Consider the following 22,102-nt stretch of genomic DNA (forward strand, 5'->3'; position numbering starts at 1 on the left):
TCTATTTACAGTTTATCAAATTGGGTTTCTCCCTTCAATGTTAATAATAATTAATGTTAATAGTAATTAATAGTAACTGGTATTCAGATCAATGCTTAACCTGTAAATATTAAAGTGTCCAAAAAACAAAGAAAAACAAAAACATTCCACTCACATTAATGAGGATGTCTTTAATCATAAATGACTAAGTAGTGTGTTACTTCATCTCACACCGTTTTCTGTATTTGTGAAGTTTATATAAAAATTCTAGCATCAGCACATTTACTCTAAATGTAAAACCAAAACACTTAACTTCATAATTAATATTTTGTTAGCTCCTCTTCTTATTTCTCAGTCATATTTTGTATGATCGTATGCCATCCTTGCTCTTTCAAAGGTAAATGGCACAAAAGGCACATGATCAGTTGTGTCCGAGGACGACCAGAGAGTGTGATAGTGAGCCAGCATCTTGAAAATTAATAATTCAAGCAACGATATGGCCATAATTGCGTACATTTACATCAATTTTTTTTCTACCTTGACATGTCAGAATGTCTTCAGGAAGTATTTGTATTACAAAGATTCCGTCACAACACACAATATAAGCTAATTAAACTCAACAATACTCAAACAATAATCTTTATTTATCTCCACAGGGAAAACACTTTCACAGATTTCTTTTTAAAACAGCAACATAACACAATAACTCCACTTAAACTACTGTAAATGATAAATAAAAAAGACAGTAAAAAAAGAGACACAAAGGGTAACATGATTGTGGTCTGTTTTTCTTTTTGTAAACTAGACACCTGATTCGTTTTGCAAACTCTGGTCCATATTTTATTTAATTTCAAGTCTGACTTTTCACAGGTCCAGTGGTGCAAATCACAATAAATTAAGATAAATAGATTACTGTGAGAGACCAGTCAGTGTGTATCTGTAGCTGAATTCGCTCTACATGACTCGGATTCTCAAATATCTATTATTTGAAGTTTGTTTGGTTGAGAGTGGTGGGCTTGGAGTGTTTGTGTCTACCTCAGTGTCAAACTATTACTGCTGCTAACAGAAAGGTTAGTGAGCTGCTCTCTCAGACGCAGGTAAAGGCACGGATAAGTTCAAAACATTACAATTTGGCACACTAATAGCTGCCAAGCCTCAAGCCTCTGCTCAATTTGCCACCATCCCACATGGATGAGTTAGTGTCTAGTTTCAACTAGCTGATTAAGTCTGTTAATTCAAGTCAAATGTTTCTGTAGCTGTGCCAGTTGTAACAAGTATAACACTGAGACAAATTTGCCTGCATAAGTATGTGATAAAGAGGTCAAACCTGGGATCTTGAAATAAAGCAGCACAAGTTCAGTAAAACTGTGACTTCATTAATCTCAGGCATCATGATAAAAAAAAAAACAACAACAACCCAAACACACAATTAAAGGATGTGTTGCTAATTTACATTATTTTGACGGTAGACTCCTTTCCTTCATACAGGTAGAATGAAAATGAGTATATTAGTTTTCCAACTAGCAAACAGCAGAAACTTAGTTTCTCTGTCTGGGGGTACATTTCTCAAAATGATTAATTATTTGGTTTGTTTTAAGCTAGAGATAACCACATCTATGTTACATTAAGGCCGTGCTAACACGTGTATTTTCTTGTTTTAAATACATTTATACATCATGTCCACATTACTGCATTTAAGGCACCATAAAGCATTATTTTTTTTAACCCTGTTTAATTCTGCATGTTATAGATGCAGGACGCACATCCATTGTGTTTTAAAACAAAAACATGTTAGTGTGGATCTAAAGTACCTAAGGTAGTTCAATACCAATCTGGCATTATCAATTCATCCCAGATTCATTTCTAATACAACTTTACATCTGACTACACTATGCACATTTTGGTAGCTGATTCTTTGTAGGATCTCATGTCATCTCTTCCTCCATTTTTCATTTTGTTCGATTGCTTCAGATGTGAAGGAATGATAAGAAACCTGCAAGGTTTAATCAATGGATTGACCTAAATTTAGCTGGCTGCTTCATTAATAGTGATTCACTGGCATTCAGATCAATGCTTAACCTATAAATATTAAAATGGCCAAAAAACAAAGAAAATCAAACAAACACTGCACTCACATTTCTGAGGATGTCTGATTTATGGTAACCTGGAAACTATAGTTAGTGCTGTGCCATGTAACATTGTTTTGTAAGACGCTCCAATTTTTTACTCCAGGATAACAAAAACTTTCATGAGAAGTCCTTTTAGAAATAAAAAATTCCTCTATATCAATTTTCTATCTCACTTTGGTATAATGGGAAAATATGCTGCCTTTACATTAACAGAGTTAAGTTTGGCATCCAAGTTTCTTCTCTTTATACTTGGCTGTAAAAGTGAGAGGCGTCCTCTCCAAACCAGCGGCCTTGAGCACCCTCTACAGCTCTGTGGAGAGTTCCTCTCTGAATAACCTGGAAATGATCAACAGAAAGAAAAGATGAACATGTTGAGACGTACGTACAGCAGTGAAAAGCAGCGTATTCTCCCTGTCGCAGCAACACAAAGTAATTGTTCACTTTCACTTCAAACAGCTGCCAGCATTTAAAAACTGAGACAGGTGAACAGTGTTACTGTGTCAGATCATCACAATGCAAACATTTTGTCTGTATCATATCAGCATTTACGTATTGTTCAATTTCTCACCTACTTATGACTCTATTAAAGAAAGCAGAATGAAATGCTTTGAAAACAAGAATAAGCTTAGCTCATTTACCTGCTCATGGTACTGCTGAGTTTGGTAGCAGGGCGACTCTCCGACAAACACGTTTTTCATCCGCACTGCTCCCTGTCTGTCAAGGGAACGAGACCTGGGCGCTCTTTGCTGACTGCGTCTGTGCCACGACTTTAGCTGTTCGTTCACTGCTTGTCGTGGGAGACCATTAGCGTGGCAGTGTGGATGGTCCCAATTTGCTGGCGGGGTGATTCTAATATCAGGAGCAAAAGGCCTCTGTACTCGCTGGTGAGGTACTGCAGTGTCTTTATATCTATAATCATATCTATTCGAGGAACAAGGAGCTTGCTGGGGGAAATAGCTCCGTGGTATATCCATCTCATTGTAGATCAGTTCTTCATTGTAATAGGCTTTTGGAATACCAGGACTGGGCTGCTGCCGGGGATTACGGTAAAAGCCAGCATGCGGGAAAGCTTGAGGTCCATAGCTGCCAACTGGGCTGGGGAGCAGGAATGCAGATGGAAATTGTTTGGGCAAATCACCGGTCAATTCCCGACACGGGGAGCTATTGTAAGAAGGAAACGAGTTTTCAGAGTTGCTGTCCTCAGAGCTAGCATGGCTTCTGTAGTTCAGTGTAGGAGATGGAGTCTCTGGTAAAGTTATTGAGTATTCGGTCAGCCGCCTCCTCGGGCCTCGGGGGCGACCACGCTCCTTTTCAAATGCAGAGTCAGGAGAGGACAGCCTGTGCAAACCACAATAATTATAATAATAATAATAATAATAATGGATACTTTATTGATCCCCATGGGGAAATTACTTGTTTTTCTCTGCATTTGACCCATTCACTCTGTGAAGCAGTGGGCAGCCCACTAAGCAGGCGCCCGGGGAGCAGTGTGTAGGGACGGTACCTTGCTCAGGGGTACCTCAGGGTAGCCGTTAAGTGGATTCGAACCGCCGACCTTCCGATCATGGGGCGACCACTTTACCTACTGAGCTATCCCTGCCCCAACAAACACAATAACAAAGCTACTTTGCAAAGAAACTGCGTGAGGCTTAAATAACTTTAACTATATTCTTAAATAATCCATTCTGTAAAGGAGCACCACACAGGGTGCAATTTCAACATGCAGATGTGTGTGAGGTATAGCTACCTGAGGGAGAGCTGTCTGTGCACTCGCATCTCTGGGGTGGAGGGTGTACTGTTTGACTGGGTGCGACTCAGCTTTAGATGGGAAAGTTGAACAGGCAGAGCCAACTGTGCTAAACAAGCTTCCAAGGGTGGCAAAGACTCAGGTTTGGCTGGGCTGCTGAACACACAACATAGGAGAGTAATTAATTAATATAACAATATATCTTATGAATGGTTAATGTGGGTACTACATGAAGGGTGGACAGTGTGGACATATACACGCACACACACTTTGATAAATGCATTTTGACATGTCAAACATTGAGTGATTTAATACTGTGGCAAACAGCAATTGTTCCTTTTAGAAATGAAAACAAATAGAAGAATACACATTATCAGGGGCAGGAGTTTCTATATATAATTATGTAAAGAGTTACAGTTGGCTCTGCACACTGACTGCTGCAAAAACAAATGGCAGTATTGACATGTTCTATTTAATTCAGAGCATTAATGGTTGTAGTGAAAACAAGGTTACTTTTTAAAAATGGCTTCTCTAAAGTAGATGAAGATGACCTGTTTTGAAGTAAAGGAATTTCTTACACTGTTAACGTGTTAATTAACAGTTTCCTTTTAGATTTTAGAAGTGAAAGGATGTTTTTTTGTTTTTTTAAATCTCATTTGGTCGTCGGGTTCTTTGGAAAAAATCCAACTGGATTCCTTCCAAAGAATCCAACGTTCGTTTACATAACATCACAAATCATAATTTGTGTTTCCAATTCCAATCCTCACAACTTGATAAACAGGAAAGGAGTTATAATGGATAGCCTGGGTTACCTCATCTTGACGGACGAGTGCGACTTCTTGCTCTTCTGGTAGGGCTGGTCAAGACTTGACTCGGTCCATGGGGAGTGCTCGATGGGAGGAAGGTCATACGCTGGCCTCGAGGTAAAGCTCAAGTCAACGCTTGGATGGGGAGAGTGACTCAGGTTCAGCTGCAGGGACTGCGGAGTCACACATGGAGAAATGTAGGCGCCATCCACGCAAGACTGCGTGGACAGAGGGAGCAGCTGGGGAGGATCCGTCTCTGCTGGATAAGGGAGTCCTGAAGAAGGCTGTGAAGACTGACTTGTGACTTCTAGGAAAAAACAGAACAAACCCCCCCCACAAATGATGCGCATGGTAAAGAATTTTGCATGGATAACATTTATTGTCACCACAGACTCTCTACCTTTGTGAATGACACTATTTAGGAAACATTTGAATTCTCGTGAAGTTTCTGTGGTTAACTAGTCATCTAATAAACTCTGTGAGGGTTTTAAACCAAAGAAAATGAAAGAAGGAAAAAAGTGCTTTCAAAGAAATAAGCAAAAACCTTACCTTCATCTTGCACAACAGAATCAGATAGAGAGCTGTCATCAGATGTGCCAAGATCTAAAAAAAACAAAACCGAAAGACACTCAGTATTAAAATTAAACATTTCTATGAAGAGCCGTTATGATTTGAATTGTCACCTTACCTTGTTGCGTAACACTGAGGGCAGGGAGTGGTGATGATCGGCCATGCTCCAGTCGAAGGCTGAAGGCCGTCTCTTGTAGATGCTCGAGTTTCTTCTCCTCTCTTTTGCACTGCTGCAGGCGGCTCTTCCTCACAGACTTGCTCAAGTTTTCCTCTTCACAGAGCTTCCGTGCAGCTTCATATATCTTCATCTGAAGCGCTAGAGAAGCGTCGACTGAACTCAATTTTGAATCCTGCAAAGGTTACGGCAGTTTAGCAGAGAGACAGACAACAACAAGAGGACACTATTCCATTGTGCAGTCTCCAAATTTGGCTTATACCTCTGCTCCTCGAGGGATTTTGAGTTCGTCAAGTTTAAACGCAGCTCCAACGCGGCGGTGAACCTGCGGGGCCTTCTCTCCTGGCTGCAGAGGATAATCTTCTGACAGCCGGCCCGTCAGCTCCTAAACAATATGTAACTAATTAAAATCCAAATGTCCCTAAAGCAACATCTCAGCATGAATGAAAGTTTATTTTTATAAGGATACACAGAAGCTTGGTTAAATGGTCAATCAAAACAAGGCTTCTTTTAAAAATCAACACCGATAAATCTCTTCAGTTTTGTTCCTGGCAGTTTTTTTTTCCCCATTCAGTTTACTCAACCATCTCCATGTTGTAGTTCTGAAATGGTGTACAAGTATCTACCTCTTATCTCTTTACATGTTCAGACTTATAGGTGCAGAGACGTGGTTGCACAATTTTGCATTTGCAGAGATTTTCTTTCACAACACATTCTTTGGGTTTCACTTTCCCACTGTATTAAGTACCCGTGTCTTCACTGAACCCAGAGAAAAGCAAAGCACTGTTTCCGATTTCATTAAAGATCAGACAAAAGAGGCTCGTACTTTGAGTTACTCAAAGTCAACCGCCTTTACAGACAGACAAAATCTCACGTGTAGCCAATGAGCTTACTTATTCTTTTGTCACCGAGTTCTGGGAGAGGTATCATGACTCTCATTAGTTCGCCTAGAGCATGTCCCAACAGGACTGCCTTGCCCAAGTGTCAGCAGGAAAGAATGATCTGGCCTGGGATTTTACCCCGGAGCACCCATGCACGTCATGAACATGCCTGAATCTGTGTGTCCAGTTGGGAAATTTCTAGATTTCATTTCATAGAAAAGAGAAAAGACTTAACATGAAAAATAACGACGTGAAAAAATAACGACGTGAAAAAAAGTCTCATGCTGGATCCAAACTGAGGCTGAAACTGCTTAAAAGTCTTTAACAGCTATAATGCATTCATACACTACAGCCACATTACATGGACTGATTTCTCTCCACGGTCTATCTGAAAGGAAATGGGATAACAGAACAGGTACGATGGATAACGGAGATAACCTTGAAAATGCATTAGTTAGAATTGGTGTTGGCCTTATTCCTTTTAAATGGCCTAAAAGGAAAAGAGAGAATAGCTGAGATGACGTCTCAGTCTCACTGCGGCACTGAACTATTTTGAATGACTCACTTTTGAAATCGGCTAAAATTTCATATCTTTTCCTGTGATTTGAAAATTCTCTGTGATGGACTGGAGACCTGACCAGAGTGTACCAGATCTTGTTTACTTCAACTCACAAAAAAAAAAAAAAAAAAAAAAAAAAAAAAAATAATCAAACCTTTACTGTCATTCAATCTCCTGGAACTTTTAGTTCACACTTTAATATTCTCCTGCCTTGATTATTGCAATTCACTTTTCAATTTTGCATCTCTCAGTCCTTCATAGATTATTTCCAACTGGTGCAAAATATAGCAGCTAGGCTGCTAACAAAAACTAGCTGTGATCCTCTAACCAGGGTCTCCTAACTGCCCGTCGCTCTGGTTTTAAAACCAGAGGTGATTGTTGATCAGTTCCAGCTCATCTGCAACCATGTATTAGATAAGTGATTAAAAAGGATGGAAGGGTTGATTTGGAAATGGAGCATGTAAAAACTGCAACCTATGACTGTCCTGTGATTTCGCATTAGCGTCCCATCCTCAGTCACTTTGCATTCATACATATTTGTGCATCCACTTGTGCTACCAATATTGTCATTAAACAAACACGAAATGTCCCTCCTGCAGGTCACTTAACACGAAAACATAACAAGAAAACTGCCCCACCACTTTAATCCTTCATAAACGGAGGCTGAATCATCTGCAGTGTGCTTCCAGTGTGAGCAAAAGCTGTACTTGTGACAGCTTGCTTAATTTCCTAACAATTGTCTTTACTTTGTGTAGATCTACTTAAACCATTAAGACTTTAATGAAGAGATGAATTAGATGTGACTCATTTGTTCTGTGACATGTTTCATTGTGATATGCAGCCTCGCCAGGTTTTAAACGGTTGATCTGTGGATGACCAGTGGAGTAAGCGTTACTTACAGCTTCTCGGATGCACAGTTTCCTCAGCTCATGTATGCACATCTCTAACTTCTCTTGGAGCTCCTGGTGTTTGATCTTTATGGCCCGTGTGTGTGTGGTCACATCCTTTGTGTGGGTTGTTGGGCTGTCAGACCCTGCAATAGCAAAGGAGCATATGAACAAATCTGAGATGATGTGACATTCATGTATTTCTTTATTTAAATACATAATAAATACAAAATATATTATATTTGATGCATGTGTTTTTGGGACCTCAGCATCATCGATGTGATTTTTCCCCCCCAGAAAAATCTGAGATATATTTAATTTCTTTTTTTTTTTTTTTTTAGAAAAATGTGTTAAAAGGTTCAATAAACACTCCACTTTCAAAGAAAAATAATTTTCTGTCAGTTACTTGATGGTTAAGACTTTACAAGGTAAAGCAAAAGCTTAAATCTCCAATGACACTTAAATCCAAAAGAAAAAAAAGTAATTAAAAGCACCTGTGACAACTGTAACTTAAGCAGAAACTCAGTGATGATTGTCATTGTGTATCAGCAAGATGACAGAAACACTACCAAGAACACCCGAGAAAAATGAGATTTGAAATCTTAGACCGAGATTTGAAATCTTAACAGCGGTTACACAACATGTACAATAATTACACACATATGCAGGGAGAGGAATAGTAAACTTCAGAGCTAAAGAAACATCTAAGCATGCTACTGTCCAACTCCAATGGAGGTCAAACAGGGACAGCCATAAGATTCACAGCCTGATGAGTCAGCCTCCAACTTTTAAAACATCTTGAATTTAATTTCATAAAATGTGGTGGGCCTGTGACCCCAAAACGGAATAACAGCAGAAAATGAATGGATGGATGGATGGATGGATGGATGGCTAAAGAACTCAAATAAACCTGTCCAAATAAACTAAAGGAAAATAGATGAAAAGCAGTGAATCGTCTAAAACACACAATATTTAATTATTTTCACCTGATATTTGACATCACTCATAAAGGTAAATACAAAAAACAGTCAGCTCTTCTTAAAGATACCAAAGCACATACACGTTGCTGGTTCATTGGCTGAACCAAGACAAATTTGATTCGATTCCAAAGAAGAGTCCTGCAACAACTCCCGCCTTTGTGAAGCTTAACATGCTCAGTTTCTGTTGACATTGTGTTGCAGATGTGTGGTTTCAGCACTATCCTCATTTTGCTTCTGAAATGTGTTGTGCTAAAGTGACAACTCTGTGTGCACAAAAATGCCTGGATCTTAAAAGAAATTCACCACAAAAACAAGAAACTGATTAAAGACACTAAAAATCATTCAATGTCATACTTACAGAGAAGTCAGACTACTATGGAGATACAAATTCAATTGTACTCACATATTTTATCTGTACTGTGCCGTTTAAATCTAGTTTTTTTCCTGGTGTGTATATAAAAGGGTTGTTTATGATGTATACTTTTATGTCTGTAAATCTATTCAGTCATATCATTGAAGCAGATTAACAATGGAGGCCACTGAAACTAAAAGCAACAATAACAGTGGACAGAAGAACGAATCCTTTGTTTTATCTGCTGTTTTAATTAGTAACACTGAAGAAAAATAACCGTCAGCTTCTCTGTAACTATAAACAACGCGAGCGTTCGACTGGTGCTGTCTGTAGCCTTGGTGACTAATGCCATTAGGTCTCCGGCTTATGGGAGTGGTTTCAGGCATCATCCATTAAGCACCACATACCTTCAGAGATTATTAACAGAATCCCTGCAGGTACTGACAAACATATGAGGCGCGACAGGAGAAAAAAGAAAAGAAAAAAAGAGTGACAGCACTACAATAGGCTGAGAAATTCCTCTTCCTCACAGTCATAATCACCCTATTCTTTCTGGTGTGACATTTTTTCATTGTATAGAACAAAGATCATGCGGCTCAATTAGGGCGTGAGGAATTTCAGAGGGGCCACAGCAAATCAGCAGAAACTAATGTGTGTGCAAAAACAAAACAGCTAATGTTTGCCGTTAATTATATGATACTGTGAGGAAGATAACCAAAGTGGAGAGGCAACTTTACTGACACCCTGAAGTAAACTGTGGCAATCCTCCCCCCAAAAATGACAGAATACAAAGACCCGCATGTTTACCAGGGCTGAACTTAAAATGCCCAGTTGCGCCTTTGGGCAGGCAAATTGTTTAACCTCTTCCACCCTGCATTTGTGACCAACAAGCAACTCGCCCTGCTCTGCTATGATCAGTATGTGCGCTGCATTGTTGGACTTCATTCCTACTGCACCAAATTCATGAAAGCTGTAGCTGGATATTTATTAAAGTTGTTCAATAACAAAAATGTCTATTTACTCACTGTTACAAGATATTATTAGATCTTGACAAGTGAAAATGTTTTTACATATCATTATGTCCTCCTAAGGGGCATTACTCATATTTCAAAACTCACAAAGTTGTTTGAATTGACCCTAAAGTTATGGAACTGTAACAACTGAAATAAGATGCTTTCATGTGTAAATAAAACAAAAAAGTGGTTATAGAGTTAGGCAGACATAACCTCTTTTAGCTATTCCTCATCTCTGTTTACATCTCTGAATACAATGGCTACTACAAGCATACCGTCCAAATTTCTGACCCAAGTGTCAGCAGCGGTTGCATTGTGTAGGTTGTAGGCAGCAAAAGGTTTCCATGAATGGGAAGAATGAAAACTATGGTCTCTGCTGCACTGATTTCATCCTGTTGTTTGTTTAACTTGGTAGATAACATCTACCTGACCTTGAATGGGAAGGAATGACTTCTTAAAAGTGAAAAGTTAGTGGAGATTATTTTATCGAGAACATAACTGATTTTTCTGCTACCAGGGTATAAGTCCATGTTTGGATGAATTCTGTTATTTTCTAAAAGGATACTGTTTTGCTAAGTTAGCAGTGATCTCAAGAAATCATCGACACTGTTGCTTAAAAATACAATATACTTTAGGTTTTACTAAGAGTGACTTGAAAGCATGTGCTGTGATAAATTTATCTGGTTTGATGTGTTTGCTCAGTTTCAGCACTCGTTTACGGCAAAAGCAAGGCTTTACTGGGAAAAATGACTTTATGCTTTACAGGTCAGATGTGGGTTTCAATGCCTGTTTCAAATCGAAATAGTCTATTACCATTTTGATAATTGACACACTGCATGGGAAAAACCAAGCAAAGACGCAGATGAGAATCATTGCAATGATGCAATCAAGAACAACCGTACTTTCCAGTAGTTACAGTGTTGATCTTATTTTAACTGTCTGCAATACAGGGTGTATCAAAAGAATCTTCCAAAGTGCTTTAATTCTGCATCCGTTCACTGGTAATGATCGAAACACACCGTTAAAAAGAGGGGATTCATGGAGTTTGCATGGACATAGATTGACATAGATCCTGACCTTGTATGTCAAACAAAGTTTACTCCATCTTACTGCAAAGGTCCATTACCTTTGAAATCAGATGATTCTTTTTGCATTTCTCAATTACCCCCCCCCACAAAAAAAAGTAGTTTACTGCCGTATAAATTGCAAACGAAGCACTCTTGTGTTACAGGTCCTCGCCCAGCAAACTGGACATGAGGGGAACATCAGTGCTCAGTGTAGTCACACACATGTAGGAGTACGACCTGACTAGTTCATAGGTGTCAAACTCTGGCCCGCGGGCCAAATTTGGCCCGCAGCCTAATTACATTTGGCCCGCGAAGCCAAACCAAATTACTATTAGAGCTGGCCTACTGGTATTATACAGCTAATATATATATTGTTTAGTATTAAGCTTTGCTTGTTCCATATTCAGTTTTTCAGCAAAACGTGTTTGAGTCCATAAGAAAAGATTCATTCTTATATCTGGAGGAATAAATATATTTCAATAAATATTAACGTTAGCCCGCGACTTTGTTCCAGTTTTGAGTTTTGGCCCACTGTGTATTTGAGTTTGACACCCCTGGACTAGTTAGTCAGTTAGTGAGGCCGATGACTTTTCAGTCTTCAGCCTGTGGAAATAAAGCTGTGTGGATTGTAATTGACTGACAGTTTTGTATAGTTTTAAGTATTCGCATTGTTACTAAACCACAATATTTCAAAGAATGGACACGGTTTGACATCTTCAAGTAAAAAAAAAAAAAAAAAAAACAAGTGAAAAACTAAAAGACAGAACAACAAAGAGTCATTACTGAAATTAGTTTCTTTGTATGTTAGTTGTTTTGAAATGCGAGGAAACAAAAAAAAAGGTGAAGAAATTAAAAGTGGTCTTTCACATGGCTTTTTCATGCTGAGTTACAACTGTCATCTCTGTCTAGCACTTAACTCTACTTCCTACTTTCACATTAATGAAAGCATTTGAGGTTGTTAAAGTTGCCCAGTTTGTTCCTCCTGCCTGTAGCTGTTCTATACTGACACAGACTCAGGGGAACAGTTTGAAATCTCAACTCTATATCAAATGTAATGATCATATTGCAATGTGCAATGATTAGAGTGCATAGTTTTTTTTACTAAGCGTGCTATGACATTTAAAAATAAATAAATGCTGAAACACTGATTTTTTGTTTGTTTTTACCTGAATGAAGAATGATGCCGCTGTCAGTGTCGCTGATCTCCCCGTTCCCCTCCATGTCAGTAGATGGTCTTCCTGTTCCTGTTCTTCAGTGGAGGCAAAAGATAATGTCACATACCATGTCCTTCTGTTACGTAAGTAAGAATTTCATTTTCATTTAATTTAAAGTGACAGCCTCTTTTTTTCTTTTTCTTTTTAGTGTCATAGCCCTGAATTGGACAAAGCAAGTGTTGGCAAATTTGATACAGAATTTGGGAGTTTATTCACAAAGCCTGCGACCTAAGATAATCCAACAGCAAGGAGAAAAAACTGAGAATAATCCTAAATAACTAGACATTATGCTTCAAATAAAACCAATAGCGTAATTAAAAACAAACAAAAAACCTAAAACCAAGGAAAACATCATTAACACACAAGCTTCGCAAAGACCGCCCATTACGTAATCTGTGACCTGTTACTTAAGTGATTCAGGTGTGACTTGCCTCTTTGAACTCTTAGGTGTAGTCACAGTCTTCCACAGCACACGTTTGTGTAGCATGAGTACACATATGTGTTGTCAAGTCTAGGGTGTTTCCTGTGACGGCCTGTTTGTTAAGCTCTGATGTCATGATTGCCACTAACTCACTCCGTGTCATAGCTGGCTCACAATGCATGAGTTATAAATCCATCTGGTGGCAAATAAAAACTGGGAAGTTTAATAATTAACTGAGTGAACAGAGGAATGCCACTGTGGTTGCATTCCAGCACACAGGCTTGGTTAACTTCAGCTAAGACTAGAAAGCAAAGGAACAACTACCCAAGGTAAAGTCAGCTATGTCATACAAGAACCAGTTTAATGTTAGTCGATCTATTGGGTAAACACCAGGAAACATGCAGAGATCTTCAAAAATAATTAAATAAAAATAAAAGTATCCCATTATCTTATCCTATTCTAAAAATGACATAACCATGACATACATCCACAAACCTGTGACTGTTACCTCCACACCTCTGAATCACAGATAACTGCCAGGTGTTTTTGCACAGTTACAGCAAAACAGTAAAAAGCCACCTCATCACTGAGCACTGACATCTCAAACCAAGCAATTAAAATAAATAAATAAATAGACGCAGCCACACATCTTTGGCAGATACACCGACACAATCTTTAAAATCCATAGGTCAGGAGTGCCACCAAATTTCATGCGACTGTCTGGACCAACATAATCATACACAGTACACAACAGTTTTTTGTTTTTAACTACACTTGCATACTGTTAAAGTACATGCAAGTCAAAATGATAAATAAACCCACTTCTAATTGGGCCTCAAAACAGACCCCTTACTGGGAAGAAGATTTGCCAAGGATATCTCCATAATCCTAACACTGATTTAGCTGTTTGACTAATAAACAACGCTGCACAGCAGCAGGAACAGCTCGTTACATCCCTGAGAGAAGTGAACGAGACTAAAGCGATGTGTCACAATCTTATCAGTTTCTAGCCCAGAGATAACCAAGGAGGGAGCAACGAACACAGCATTCTCATTTTATACACATTAATGGTCCAAATCTGTGGAAATGGACTTAAATGATGCAGCAAAACTTTAAGATTTATAGCAAAGTATGCCAAAGACGCCCCTTTCAGAACCACTGGACTGATCAATCAATGTTCTTTCAATGAAGCCTTAACAGCCACCACTAATTCTATTAGCCCAAATAATGTCAGTACAAACAATTCAGTTACTGAAACAATTAGTCTGCTTTATTCTGAGACATTTTAATCAACGGTATGATTATTCAACGTTGATTTTCATTTCCAACAATACACCAAAGCATATCCTTTACATTAAAATCTGGGGAGTCCAGTTATATGCCTTGGAGCATTTTTGAGTTTTCCGTTTCCCACATGGCAAGTTGAAGTCAAGTTAAAATCCCCAGGAAATAATCTGCACTCATCTATCCTCCACGCATGGATGAAGTTGCATTCTCAGTTGCAAGCGAACTGAAACTTGTCAAGTGTTTACAGGTAGGCATTTGGTTTGGTGTGATTTACCTGCCGGTAAAACATCTTTTTCTTGTTTGTAATATTTTTTGAACAACTTTACATCCTTGAGGACAACTAATTAACAGTTTCAGTAAAAGAATTTCATTGTGTATAAGCATTCACATTAATAGTACAATTACAGATATTCTACATTAATCCAAGTTAACGCACATGGACGTTTGTAGGTTTTATGAAGAATGTCATTAGGACAAAAAAACAAAAAAACTTACTTTACTTCATGGAAAACTCAAAAATCCAACCAGTGAAAAGTGTCCAACAGAATTCCCAACTTGAACGGCGATACACAAAACCTGAGCCGCACAGAATCTGGGCAGGAGCGAGAGACTCACCGCTAAGAAAGCGCTGCTTGCTGAAGAGGTGTGGCCTCGGACAGCGAGGGCTGAACACTTGAGATGGTATCACATAACTCGACTCCTGTGTGAGCTTGAAACTGTGTCAACAACAATGACCAACACACCGAGAAATTACAAGTCACTTCATGCTCTTATCAGTCCACTTACAGATGGGTGGGGCCATCTTTGACTGAAACGTGCGTCTCATGACAAATGCAATATCGATTGGCCCCCTGACAATAACACTTTAATTCATTGATAAACAAATTGTTAAAAAAAAAAAAAAAAAAAAAGACGGTAGACTGTTATTAGCCAAAACAAAAAAGCAAAAAAATACTATTTTCATGCTCAAAAGATTGCAAATTTCTGTTCTCACATTTTATAGACCAAAAGATTAATTAGCACCAAAGTCATTGAAGAGATTAATCATGAGCTCATTATTTATTAGTAAGTTTATCTTTATCAGCAGCCGGATTGCAGCAGTCAAAGATCCTGGTTCACTGTGATTTGTTTAAGGGCTGGAAATTTGTTTGTGGGACAGAGCTCATATCTGGTTTAAATGACTCTATGACTTCATAACTGCATTTAAATGACTCGCTCACAGAGTTGGGCTTCTATTTTCTCACTATGATCATTATAAACTATTCCTAATAACTGTGAGAGTTTGAGGTAGTACAGACCAAAGATGAGAACACCAGAGTCAGTGCATGTTTACTGCCATCTCCTGGTTGATTAAAAGCAGAGAAAAAAAACAACAACACGCAATCATGAATTTTAAACTTTACTAGCATAGATTTTCGTGTGTCCCCTTAAACTTCCCCCACCTGTCTACCTACTTCCGGTCTACCCATGAGGCTTTTTTGCATCCACCTCTTTCTTCCTGCACTGAAAAGAGGGAAACAAATGGTACTGGCATAGTTCACGTGATTTACAGAGCACCTGCTTTGCATGGTTCACATTCATTCTGAATCTCAATATTCAGTTTGGCTTTCCAGGAATGTTGGTGCTCAGACACCCGCAAAAAGGTCCAGCAATTCCCAGACACTCGGGGATCAGATCTCAAATGACATGGCACCGAGAAAGCAGCAAGGTTTTGGTTCAGTGACTTCTACACTTAAGACTTCACACTGTGAGCACTACTCAACACATTTCACAGATACTAAGCCATGTCAGACTTTCAAGTTTGCCTTTGACTAGGTGGGTTTTTCTGCACTGAAGATTTCTGAGCAACTCAGACCCAGGAAAAATACCCTCCTCCCATTTAAATGCTTTTGCTCATTTAGGATTCATTTAATCAAGTATAATCTACATTTTTGTATATCAAATCATCAGAAATAACAGGAAAATGCATAGATTTCTATTTAAGAAATAAGTGGTAATTATCCTTTCACGTGGAAAACTGCATACACAAACAGACGATATTTGGTGTCTCCTTCAAAAACAAAAGCTAAATGATTTTTAAAACACAATTCTTCTTATTTCCTATCTTATTCATAGCCTTTTCCTTTTTTTTCTTAGGTCACGAGCAGTTGTCCAAGCATTTCACTACATATCGTACTGTGTATGACTGTGTACGTGACAAATAAAATTTGAATTAGAATTTGCAGTATCAAAAGGTTTAAGCCTATTAGGTAATGCAGCCTAATAGACTTCAAATGTTTTCTAAATGGGAATTTCAGGAAATCTAGTTTCTCATGTGGCTCAACTGATCAGACAGGTCTTTCTGACAGTTTGCCCATCCCATTTATTTTAAGGCTAAATAAATATGAGTTCAACAGCCTTTTTTATGGTTTATTATAGCACTAGATGTATTAGTTGTATGACTATATTAAGCTATATTAGATGCATTAGTTTGACCTAATAATAATGCAAATAAAGGTTGTAGTTGGGAACAGTGCTTACCACCTACTTCAGTCAGCTGAGATTTTGTCTTTTTCAAAGCGCACTCATAAACAGTATTAAACATGGGCATAGCTTCCAGGTCTGCAACGTAAAGGCAACATGGAATTCCCTTAAATATGTATTCATTTTAACTTCCACCAGTGACCTTGACTCCTATAGACATCTATGGGAAAACATCACCCCAACATCAGTAAACATATGAGTTTATGGGTTAAGTCACTAATTTCATGTCATACTGAATAAAGCACGAAGTTTAGTTTGAATAAATAACCCCCTGGCTATTTACTTACTGAGAAGCCAATAAGTGTGTGGTTTCTCATCGAATCGGCTTTCAAAACACCAAAATAGTGACATCATCATCTCGAGGCTTTAAAACAGGGCTTCAGAAACCACTGGTTGATGTCATAGAGGGTTAGCTTTTTACAATACTAGAATTACAAACTCGATACCGATACACAGGAAAACACTCGACACTCAACAGCATTTTCAATACCACGACAAAGATTTTGTTCCCCTTAAGCAAAAACAGAAGGAATGAACTGATATTTAGAAAGTGTTCATTTTTTAATGTTTAATTATCCAAATTATAAGTTAGATTGAACAAAATTAGTATTTAAGATTACATTTTAAAATTGGAAAACTTCATTAGAGATCATGAAGTTAAATATATTTTAGAACCTACTTAGAAAAAAAGGTACAGAAAACAACACAACACCTAACATTTAAAGTGTGGTGTTAGTTGTGTTATGTTCACTGTGAAAGACTGAACCACCGGCCACTGCCTGCATTTTAAAACTGACCTCACAGCTGGCTACAACAAAATAACAAACATTTTAATAAATTATTGTAAAGGAAAAAAAGTCAAAGTTAATCATCTTGTCCACATGTGCCTGCAGCCTGTCATCCACCGTTCACATTGCTCTGTTTCAGTCTGCATCTTTTTACATCCTCAGCTCCGCTCTTCAGGCATGAAACCTGTCTGATTCTGCTGTTCTGCTCTGGATTTCACTCTTTATTTCTACTTTGATTTCCTCGCTGCTCTGCACAGCAAGCAACCCTCCAGGTTCCCAATGACAACATGATGATAATGTCGCTATCGGGCAATTGCTAACAGTTAAATGGATAAAGTGTGCACAGGCCAGGTTAACATTTCTAATAACAGTTTAATACTTCACTGTTGTTGAAACAGAAGCTTTACTGATCACTGAAATTCCTGTGTCTGTCATCCAGCAGCAGTGAGGTGAAATTGTACAGCTGCAAATGGCGATCTTAATTGGATATTAATTTTAGTATCTATTAATATGAGGCTTTAGATTTTTTTTTTTTTTGGTCAAACCTACAGTGGGTACGCCCATCTTTTACTTTATATGTGTGCACCTCATTTCTTTATAGAAATGGCTTTTTCCCTATTGCATGTTTAGTTAAGATTTACTCACTTAACAACTGAAAATACACAATATTTAAGTCTCAAGGAAAATCAAAGATCAGTTATAAAGTTAAATGAATGCATCCATAGTTAATGAGTAAATAATGCCATGAGAATAATGATCAAATTAGTAGTGATGAAGCATCCCTACCTATTACCAGCGCCTGTTAGTACAATACAGCAGCACATTATACAAAAACAAAACAACAACAAAACAGCATCAAATCATATACAAGAAATTAATTCATATTTTTTTAAGTACTCGTGTAAAACGCTACTGTTAAATTCTAGGATTCTCACAGGTTTTCCAAGACCGTCTGAGCCCATATAATACCCCGCACTGATCTGGGAAACTACAGTTAAGAGGAACTGAGAGAAAGCTGTAAATGAGAAATGTTTAGCCACATTTTAACAACTAGTCAAAGATGCAATTATAGTGTAACATTTCACAGTCAGAAGCGCATTAGTCACATCGCAGCTGTCCACCAACAGTGTGTTTAAGTCCATCATGCTTGATGTGATGATTAGTAAAACTGTTTCCCACAAAGATACCAAACACACAGCATCCAGAGTTATGGTAGCCAGTTGGTGGATGTCATCATGGGTAGTTTATATAAACCAGAAGTCCCAGAGAGACAGAGAGCAGGCTTTGTAAAGGAAACATAGCAGCTGGCAAAACAAATTCTTTAAATATTCTTGAGTCCTTTTTATAAGTGCATGGGCTAGACCGCCGCTGCCAATGCAGAATTATTAAGTGCCAGTCCTCAATACTTTAAAACTTAAGACAAATGTGTGCCAGTGAAACACTTTTTAAGCTGCACTAATAAACCACAAACCCTAAAAAAAAAAGAAAATCAAAAAAATAAAACGCACAGGAAGAGAATCCTGTTTCAAACCTTCACACTTCTCACTGCCTGCAGCCAACTTAAGCTTCATGTTGGTTCAAACTCCAACAAACTAACGTACATGTGAGAAAAAACAAAACAAAACAAAAAACCCTAAACAAAACACTACATGCACACTTTGGCAGAAGAAAAGTCCCTGATTTGATCACTGAACAATTTGTTTATCACATGCAAACCAAGCATTAAAATTGTGGCCGAGAGGGAACAAGCCTAACACATTAAAAACTACAATTAAAAAGATGAGTATACAGTTATGGTTAAAGAGGGAAAAACGTATACCCTTAGCAGGTAAAAACAACCAGCAACAAATGACATATTACACAGTGTCATTATTTATTTAACAAAAACCAAATCAAAATTGAGAAGCAATGTGTGGAAAAACGAAGTTCAACCCACGATTCAGTAGCTGGCAGAAGCACCTTTAGTAGCAGTAACCTGAAATTACTTTTAGTTTCTTTATGACTATCAGTCTCTCACATCGTTGCGGAGGAATTTTAGCCCACTTTTCTTTGCAATCTTTACAACGTGGCTTCCGTTCATTGAGTCCCCCCCCCCCCACACTTATGTACAGCTCTCCTCACTCCAGGTCCTGCTAGATTAATTAAATTGGTTTGAAGTCTGGACTTTGATTGGACCACTGCAAAACCTTGATTCTTTTCTTTTTCAAACATTCTAACATAGATTTGCTGCTGTGTTGCTGCAATGCTCACCATGCTTCAGCTGTCAGACAGGTGGGCTCATAATTTACTCTAGAATACTTTGGTATAGAGAGGAGTTCATGGTCAACTTGGTGACTGCTAGACGCCTGGATTATTTGGAGTTATTTGGCAAAACAAGCCCAAATCATCACCCCTCCGCCACTGTGCTTGACAGCTAATGTCTAGTGGAGGTGTTTGTGGAGGTGTTTGTGAAAGTCAAAGTCCAGACTTCAACTCAATTGAACCGCTGTGGCGGAATACAAGAGAGCTGTATATAAATGGATCATTGCTAACCTCAATGGTGCGAGTCATACAGAAACCTGAAGTTACTTCAAGTTATCACTATTAAAGGTGTTTCTTCTGGTAAAGGTGGTTTTACCATGACAGTATATTCTGTTTCAGTTTTCTTTATCTCTTAAATCCCAGTGTTATATTATATTTACACCAAATACCAAACACGTTTTTTATGGCCTCACACATTTAGTAAATTTTACACTCATTCTCTAACACTCAACTAGGGGTGACTGACACATCAGGAAACTTTAAGGTTTTATGTGGGTTTAAACAATGCTGGGCGGCACAGCATGAGTTTGTAATTACTGCTGCACTGGAGGGTCAGTGAAGTAGTAGGGGTTAAGCCACTTCTGTCTTTTGCCCTTGGGTCAATGCTGAGGAATGTGTGACTGCGGTAAAATTTCAATCAAGTGAAATGAGAAACTAACCAATGGGACGACTGCACAGGAGATAACCTTTGCATGGATCGGAGCATAATAGCATCAAACTTGGGAGTATGCCTAGTATTAACAATTCTGTAAACTGTGTGCACATTTCAAAAAGCTTGCAAAAGTACTTCATTAGGCTTGCATTTTATGATCAGACATGTTTACTCTTCCAGTCAAAGAGGATGTTGCAATCCGACAACTTCTGTGTACAGTCAGGGATCTGTAGACAGTTTATGGTTCACCTTCAAGCTTGACTTCTCGTTTGCAAACAATTGACACACCAATATTTTTTTTAAACAGCTTTTTAAAGTAAATAAGTATCACATAAAAAATTAATTCACATTTTAAAAAAGAAGATAAACAGACTCCGTGATACTTAGTGTTTCAGGATCACTGGTTTATATACACACACACACACACACACACACACACACACACACTGAATACAAAAACAAATAAAAGTAAATCTAACTGAGAAAGGAGAGTGTGACTGTATCATCCACTCGCTCAGTCAGATGCACTGAGTTTGCTGGGCCTCATCTTTAGAGTTTCTCAAAGTTTAGGAACTTCTTCGCTTCAGTGGTCAGCTCTTCCCCAAAAATACTTTCACCCTCGGCTCACTGTTACCCAGCATTAAGTTAGGTTCAGCAGTTCTAAATAAACAACATGCTTCACAAAACTAGTTAAAGTAAGATAATAATTCTTAGCTTTCTTGCTCTTACCTTCGTAGCTAGTTAGCCTGCTAGCAGCATGCCTCATCTACATCCATACAATCTGCGCTCCATTGGCTCGCAGCCTCCCAGATTTGAGCTGGAAGTTTACTTTAGCTACAGTGAAAAAAAAGGAGTGGAAGAAAACAGAATCGAGTCCCAGCGTTACGTCAGTGTAGTCTAGCCGCTTGAATTAACAGGAAAACAACCATTAAGCTGAAGCTGAGTTCTCAAACCGCTAACTTTGTTGGAAAGCATACACCGAGCGCTCACTGAGGCAAAGGAACGCCGAGCTGCCTTCAGGTACCGTCGGAAACAGTTAGCACACGAGCCAACAACAAGTAAATACCATGGTAACCGCGTTGTGCCAAAAAGTGATCATCTTCTAAAAACTGATTTCCAGTGTTTCCATTTGTGTTTTTTTTTTTATATGCAATGTCTTTACTTATATTGGTAAATAGACTAAATAAACAGGATTTACTACGTGGCTTTTAAATAAAGGATATATTACAGTCACTTTGCCAAAAACTGATTTCGGCTTCTACCTTGCAACAGAAATGTTGTTTGTGGCTCAAGATGATTCGATATCATTCATGATGGATACGTTTAACATTTGTTTTACATATTATTGCCAAACAAGTTATTTATACCACTTTAAATACAGACAATGGCTTTTTGGCAAATACCGGAAATCATTGGTAATATGGTTACCAATGATTCACATACATTTACGTGTTGTTTTCGAGCCACGAACTACTCGTGGTTTCAGCCCTGCTGGTTTGGTGTTTCTTACATGAAACAATATAGCAAGAAAAAAAAGCCGCAGTGTTGAGCAATCCTTCACCAGCAGTTAATTAAGTCTGAGATGTCCAGCAACACTTCTGCAGTTTACATGACTCCTGCTGTGTTGTCACGGGGACATCCTGGGCTTCCTATTGATGCCAAATGTGTAGGGACTGGGCTAATATAGCACACAGAGTTTTTCAAAATGATGGAAATTACAGCTTCCATATTTTGTGGCTGCAAGGAAAGTTAAGTAACGCCTCCCCCCCCT

At 38.4% G+C, this 22,102-nt stretch overlaps 1 protein-coding gene across 7 annotated transcripts; it reads right to left on the bottom strand.

Annotated features, from left to right (window-relative positions):
• Nucleotides 1-605: 605 nt before the first annotated feature.
• Nucleotides 606-21,346, bottom strand: inavab (innate immunity activator b). 7 transcript variants are annotated; one of them, XM_080891022.1, is made up of 11 exons: nucleotides 21,061-21,346; nucleotides 14,683-14,783; nucleotides 12,312-12,389; nucleotides 7,746-7,879; nucleotides 5,669-5,791; nucleotides 5,350-5,581; nucleotides 5,211-5,264; nucleotides 4,668-4,968; nucleotides 3,856-4,011; nucleotides 2,747-3,446; nucleotides 606-2,444 (listed from the first exon to the last, which is right to left on the bottom strand). In XM_080891022.1, exons 3-11 carry the CDS (start codon nucleotides 12,364-12,366, stop codon nucleotides 2,352-2,354), a joined length of 1,848 nt encoding a protein of 615 aa, XP_080747148.1. In that variant the 5' UTR covers nucleotides 12,367-12,389; nucleotides 14,683-14,783; nucleotides 21,061-21,346; the 3' UTR covers nucleotides 606-2,351. The 7 variants fall into 7 exon arrangements, with proteins under 7 accessions (XP_080747148.1, XP_080747147.1, XP_080747144.1 ...); XM_080891021.1 differs by having other exon boundaries at nucleotides 12,312-12,394; XM_080891018.1 differs by lacking the exon at nucleotides 14,683-14,783 and having other exon boundaries at nucleotides 3,856-4,008.
• Between the last annotated feature and the right edge of the window lie 756 nt (nucleotides 21,347-22,102).

Source organism: Rhamphochromis sp. 'chilingali' (genome assembly GCF_963969265.1).
Source record: "Rhamphochromis sp. 'chilingali' genome assembly, chromosome: 9".
NCBI lineage: Eukaryota > Metazoa > Chordata > Actinopteri > Cichliformes > Cichlidae > Rhamphochromis > Rhamphochromis sp. 'chilingali'.

Bases quoted from the DNA above. Each gene is read 5' to 3' on its own strand.
- inavab (XM_080891017.1), bottom strand. From the start codon at position 21,097: ATGAGGCATGCTGCTAGCAGGCTAACTAGCTACGAAG. The intron at 5,582-5,668 runs GTATAAGCCAAA...TAACCTTTGCAG, and splicing joins AAATCCCTCGAGGAGCAGAG to GATTCAAAATTGAGTTCAGT. The intron at 2,445-2,746 runs GTAAATGAGCTA...GATCATTTCCAG, and splicing joins CTCAGCAGTACCATGAGCAG to GTTATTCAGAGAGGAACTCT.